This window comes from Macrobrachium nipponense, chromosome 13 (assembly GCF_015104395.2).
Source record: "Macrobrachium nipponense isolate FS-2020 chromosome 13, ASM1510439v2, whole genome shotgun sequence".
In the NCBI taxonomy this organism is placed as follows: Eukaryota; Metazoa; Arthropoda; class Malacostraca; order Decapoda; family Palaemonidae; genus Macrobrachium; species Macrobrachium nipponense.
In genome coordinates, this window is record NC_087206.1 from 53,767,086 (window position 1) to 53,773,533 (window position 6,448).

At 40.1% G+C, this 6,448-nt stretch overlaps 1 protein-coding gene across 1 annotated transcript in view; it reads left to right on the forward strand.

Annotated features, from left to right (window-relative positions):
• LOC135225322 (uncharacterized) overlaps positions 1-5,969 on the forward strand; it is a 16,885-nt gene extending 10,916 nt beyond the window's left edge. The window contains 5 exon segments of the mRNA XM_064264654.1: positions 2,267-2,359; positions 3,110-3,228; positions 4,083-4,139; positions 4,768-5,898; positions 5,900-5,969. Of these exon segments, the coding sequence (XP_064120724.1) occupies positions 2,267-2,359; positions 3,110-3,228; positions 4,083-4,139; positions 4,768-5,898; positions 5,900-5,969 (1,470 nt within the window).
• The last annotated feature ends 479 nt before the right edge of the window (positions 5,970-6,448 follow it).

The following is a 6,448-nucleotide window of genomic DNA, read 5'->3' on the forward strand; positions in this document are numbered from 1 at the left end:
CTGTTTTACTGAACATTTGGAATTGTAGGCGTGTCAATAAAACTGTATACTGCAGTGCATTTCACCACTCTTCGATAACGTGAATTGTATTTAGTTCAAGAAAGGAAACTAGGAATTATATAATATTTTTAATGATTATATCTTAGTTGCTAATTTTTAAAATAACGTTCTCCCTTTTAGCAGAAAGATTTTTAAACAGACGATGATATGATAACTTTAGACATGCCAAACTCCACTCACTTACGTGTTATTTGAGTAAAACAACAGCTCTTTATACAGATGATATTGAGTTAATACAGTTGGTAAGGCTGATCATGTCTAAACATAATAAAATATTGCATAATGATTCGGACTAAATGCTTAAGAATCTACACAAAACAAGGGTTTCCTTGCAGTTTTCTTTATATGATAAAAATAATTCTCAAACTAATTATTATATTGGAAATAAAAAAGAAAAGCGATCCGAACGATGTATTTCGTAAAATGATGCAATACATAGAAAAGTAATTGTACCTGGAAATGTAAACGGTACGTGAAAGTGTGATTTACATATATATATTTATTGTACACACACACACACACATAATATATATATATATATATATCTATATCTATATTTATATATATATATATATATATATATATATATATATATATATATATATATATATATATATATTATATAGTATATATATATGAATTGTTAGCCAAAACAATCACAATTCATTTTGAAAAACGAAACACGAATTAAATCTTAGGTGCTGCCAAGAAGCAGAATTTCTTAAAAGCTTTTGAGTGTGCTCTCAGTTTTGTTTTATGTGTCCTTGCACATGTTCCTTGCGGTCGTGGCAAACTGGACATGACCCAGGACAGATCTGAGAAACTTTAGATTCAAAGGACGCACACCGTGGCAATCTTTCTTGCCTCGTAAGTACCGCGATATGTATGAGGACGTCATTCCACACAGTACGCTTGGCATTGCCAACCAGTTCCAGATCCAGCCCTCACCCTCCATTATCTCTCTCTCTCTCTCTCTCTCTCTCACCCAACCCTTGTCCGCACCTGTTCTGCATTACTAATTCTGGCTCTTCTCTTCTTTCACTTTTTTATCCATCACACGTTCAAATGCAAGTTTTGTTCGCATATCCTATCCATGAAAGTCCTTCCAAGGTCAGTCGAAGCGGACTTTTCCAATATCTGTTTTCGCACTTGAACCATCAGCTGAGGTTTTACTAATGTTCTTAGTCTTCATTCGCTGTGATGTCTTCCCGACTTCGTATTATACGATGACATTGGTTAGCAGAATGTTATTTTAAAGAAGTTTACGATATTTCATAACATAACAGTGATTTTGTGAATGGATGTAGGCGTGTATATGTTACAGGCAGATAGCGACCAGGTATTTCGCGATCTGACTGAAATTTCAGGCAGATAGAGAAGTGCACTGAAGGACATTCATTTTGCTCCCTCAGGGCCTAGTACTAAACACGGCGAAACAGTGACTCACCTACACCGTTTCGCCGTGTTTAGTACTATAGTAGATTCACATCAACGCTCCTGATTGACTGTTGATAAGCCAATCACAAGGCTGGAGACTCTCAGTCTCTCTCTAGAGTTCACATGGGTAGGATCTATGTTCCAACTCTCCTGAGGGATACGTCTTTCAAAAGTATCCTTCAGGAGAGGTGGAACATAGATCTTGCCTATGTGAACTCTCTCGAGAGACAGCCAATCAGGAGGGACTGGCCTAGATATCAAATGCACGGTTGATGTGGATCTACTATAGCCCCTGGGGGATTGAATGTCCCCTAATGCATTTCGCTATCTGCCTGAAATTGCAGGAAGTTGCTGAAATGTCTGGTCGATGTCTGACAGTAACATATATACTTATTTGCCTAACACACGTCTCTTCATTCTTTTTATTTTGAAAAAGGGGGATTGGGTGGGCATAAGGGAACAGCTCTCTGGTTTGTCATCGTATGTTGTGTTTGTGCCATTGCTGTACTATTCGGGCACTGAACTCATTGTTCAGACGCGGTGTCGTCTTGTCCCTTGAGTATGTGTATACTTATCCTGAGCACTGTTTTACATCGTATTTTAATCATTATTTCTTTAAGTTCCTGTATTTTTCCCATCTCCTCATGTTATCCACTTTAATAATACAATATTCTTTTACTCAATATCACTTCCACGTAAAGCAATCCAGGGTGTGTCCATTTCTTATAGATTGCATTTCCTTCACACAATGCTTATATTTCCTTTCCAGCTCCCTCCCTACAGCCACACCCCTCCCTCTCCCGCTCTGTCTCCCTACTGGGCTTCACCTCTGTCTTTTTCTCTCGTAGTTTGCTCGGATATAGTTAGCACATGAGTTGCGTTGCTATGCTGGAGCTGAACAGGTGACCCGTTGGTTTGCTGTAGTTCCAACCCCCCTAACCCCCCTCTTCTCTCTCTTTACACCCAAATATTTTCACCTCGGTCGGTTTTCTCTTTCTCTTTGTCTCGTGTTTTACGGCATTTCTTCTCTCTTTGACAACTTATTCCTGTTCAGCTTACAGATTTTCTCATTATGTGTTGTATTTCTCACTTAATTTTTTTTATAATGGACTTTGTTTTCATTTATATAAATTGAGCATAGTCTATTCTACGTCGTCTTTGTTGCCCATAATATTTTCATAATTCCCAAAGGTATCTTATATATTCAGATATCCTTGGTTTTTTTTTTTTTATACTGCTGTCTGATCATCTTTGTCTGTTACCGCTGTTGTCAGCCATGAGTTTTTAATTAGGTTTTATTTTGGTGCTGGTCCTATTACTGTATTATTTATTTTATATTAATTTTTACTTTAGCTGTCAAATACCATTTCCCGTTAAAGCCGTTTTCCTTGGTTTACTTTATCGTTATCATTACTTATTTTCCTCAATGAAAATTTACTTAGTTGAAGTCACATAGATTCTCCATAGAAAATCCATGTTGAAATCGTGTTACAGGAGAGAAGGCTGCTGGTGAAGGGGCAGAGAGAAGATGTCCATGGTTCCAATCTAAATATAACTCTATGTTCTTTCTCTTTTTCTCGCCATTTCTTCAGTATTTTTTATATTTTGTTAGTTTTCTTCCCTCTTGCTGTCCAACCTCGATGGCTATGACTTCCTAGTGTTGATAGGCACATTTGATGAAAATAGTGTGGACTGCAGACAATTTCCCAATCCTCCGAATCTACTTCGGAGGTAATGTAGGAATTTTGATTGGGAAGTGGTCAGCATTTGAAACTAATTATGAAAGTTGTAGGGATGTCAGCCACTCCAATAATGGCTTGGACCTTAAAGGGTGGCTTATTGGAATCCAGGGTTTAGGAATTTTCGCTTTAGTCCCAAAGCTCATCTTAAAAGACAAGGAAAGGATGGTTCAGTGTTTACACGGTCGGTCCTGACAGGCGGGTTTAATTTACACCTATGTCTGTTTGTCTGTTTTGGTGGAAATTTTGGAGAGTGTTAATATCTTTTCTATATATTCTCAGGCAGTTATTATTTATGTTTTGTCGATGACCCCAGCACACAATTCAGGTGACTCCAACCCCGGTCAAGATCCAGACGCTGATACTCTTACTGGCCTCCACGAAATCAAATCACTGGAATAATACCAAGACGATAAATGAAAATATGTGTATTTTATGGCACTTGTACCCCCTTGTCATTCATTATACTAAAGTTTAATTTAATAGCATGAAACCATATGTCTCAGAGTAATACCCTTTCCAGTCATGTTATGCCCTTTACTCGACTTGACAGGTCATGCAGGTAGATGAAGATCATATTCCAATGTAATTTAGCTCACCTGAGTTACTCCCTGCTATACTTGGGATGCAGTTCAGTCCAGCAGCTCAAAATCTGTTTCATTTCTACTAAAAAACCAAAAAAAAGGATGGTTGTGTATTTCCCAGTAATAAGAAATAACTGGACCTGCCTTGCCTAAAAGTACTGAAGCCCTTAAGGCATCAAATTGTTTTGTTATGCTTGTTGAATCTCCTAATGGCACTGTAAATCTCTTTCTCAAGATTACCACTATTTTCAATTACTTACAGCTCTCATGAAATTCCTTTTTCAATTGGAGAAAATACTGGAGATTATCCTCTTCTAAGGTAATGATAAAAACGCAACTTTAATCATTAGCGAACTTCCTCTTCTGGAGTAATATGCATGGACAAAAATCCAAACAATGTTTTAGATTCAAGTCAGTCATTTAGCAATGGGACTGCAATGGTCTTAGAGGTGTAGCAGAATCCTTTTAATCCACTATCCACAGACAACTGCTTTGGCTTAGATGGTGGTGGTTCTCATTGTGACAGGTTACTGTATTGTAGGCGAAGCGCAGTCTTAGGCGATGCTCTCGATTTGCGAGAAACAGGAAAATTCCTGTATCGGCCTCACCTGAAATCCCATGCAGAGATTGTGGCCTTTTATATAAGAAACTGACATTTTTAATGACATGAAAATGGCTCATTATTTTATGAATTTAATTTTAATATGAATGATTGTGAATGATATGAGTCCTGTTCATGTATTAGTATAAAGTTGTCTGTGAGTTCAGTTATGATCATTTAAAAATAAAAAGATTTCGCTGCCGTGACGGCACTGTGAGTGGCCTTTCCTTCCGCAGCGCCGGTCCATATAGCACAAATTTTAAACATACTTACAGAAATACATACATAAATTATTCATTCATTCATTCAGTTCTTTCCTAACTTCATTATTAACGTCTCTTTTGAGGTGGATACGTGGATATCTTCGAAATAGAGTCTCTCGTGTGCTGTTTAAGGGAGCATTGAGCACTGCAAAGGAACTTGAACTTGGTACTCCACAAGGGGGGGTACTTAGTCCGTTTTTATTTAATATCCTCCTACATTGCCTTCTTTCCTTACTTCCTAATACTGATAACACAACCATCACTTGCTACGCAGACGATATTTGCATTCATTCAACCTCCCCGGATCACTTGCAACGCTTCCTTTCTTCCTTCTATGAATCAGCATCCTCCTGTGGTCTTATCATCTCCCCAGGAAAAAGTAGAATCTTCTCCCCAAGGCCAGCAAGGAATTTACCAGAATTTACTGTGGGGAACAATGTTGTACCTTTATGCACACAGTATATTTATTTGGGAGCGCCAGTGCGAATTACACCATCCATTCCAGCAAGACAGAGAGTACATCCCATTGTTCAAGATCTGCTGGCCCGGTTACAGCGACGCCTGACTCCTCTCAAGTGGCTTACTAATTATTCTGCAGGAGTATCTATCCCAGTTGCCAGAAACATATATATTGCTTTCATCCGCTCAGTGATAGATTATCTTTCCCCTGCACTATGTCAACTCTCCAGATCAACTCTACAGCCGCTTGAAAAATTCCAGAACCAAGCAATGAGATTCATTCTAGGTTGTCCAGCATCCACTAGAATTGTAAACATGCAACACGAACTCCGTCTCCCTCCACTCGTTGAGCGAATATACTCCAATGTCACCTACTTCAGTATCAAATGCCTGTATTACCCTCACCTGTCTCCTCACTATTCAAACATCATCAGAACTTCTCTGGATCTAGATGCACCTCGTCCACAACTACGCCAGGGGGGACGTACACTAGTTAGTACTGTCTGTTCAAGCATTCGGGGGCTTGACATCAACATCGTGGCAGAGAATGTGGATCATGGCCTTGCACCCTGGCAGACTCCTGTGCCAGCAATCTCTTACACTCCAGTCTCTAAGACTGACTTGCCTCAACTTCACAACAACGTGCATTGGAGACCATCGACAGACTATCCTCACCCCTCCAGTGTAGCCCATCACCTCTACACAGACGGCTCCCTACAGCAGGATGGCAGTGCTGGATGTGCTGTTTTCTCCCCCACTGGAACCCCCGCCAGGGGGGCTGGATAGGCCGTCGCCTCCCAGAGTCATCAAGCTCCACATATTGTGAACTACATGGACTTCTAGATGCAGTTATTTTAATCACAACGGCTTGATCATCTGCGACTCGCAACCAGCACTCCAAGCCCTTTCATCACATAAGCCAGCATACCAGCCCCTGGTTACACAAATACATAGGCAACTAGACATGGCCAACATGAGCTCACTGGTAGTGCACTTCCTATGGATTCCCTCTCACGTGGGTCTTCTGGCTAACAACACCGTTGACCATCTCGCAAAGGCTGCCTGTCAGCTGGATCCTCCAGATGCTGATGCTCCCAGTCCATCTCTCTTGTGCTGCAGAAAAATGGTGCGCCAAGCTGCTCGCTCACCTACTCATCATCGTAGTTAAATGCCGAGAGAGCCTACCAGTGTATCAATACAGCATTATGATCACTTCTTTCCTCACCAACACAAAGTATCGCCGCAGAGGACTCATGGTTCGTCAAAATAACGTTGTTTGTGCGCGTCTTCGGCTGGGTTGGCGAC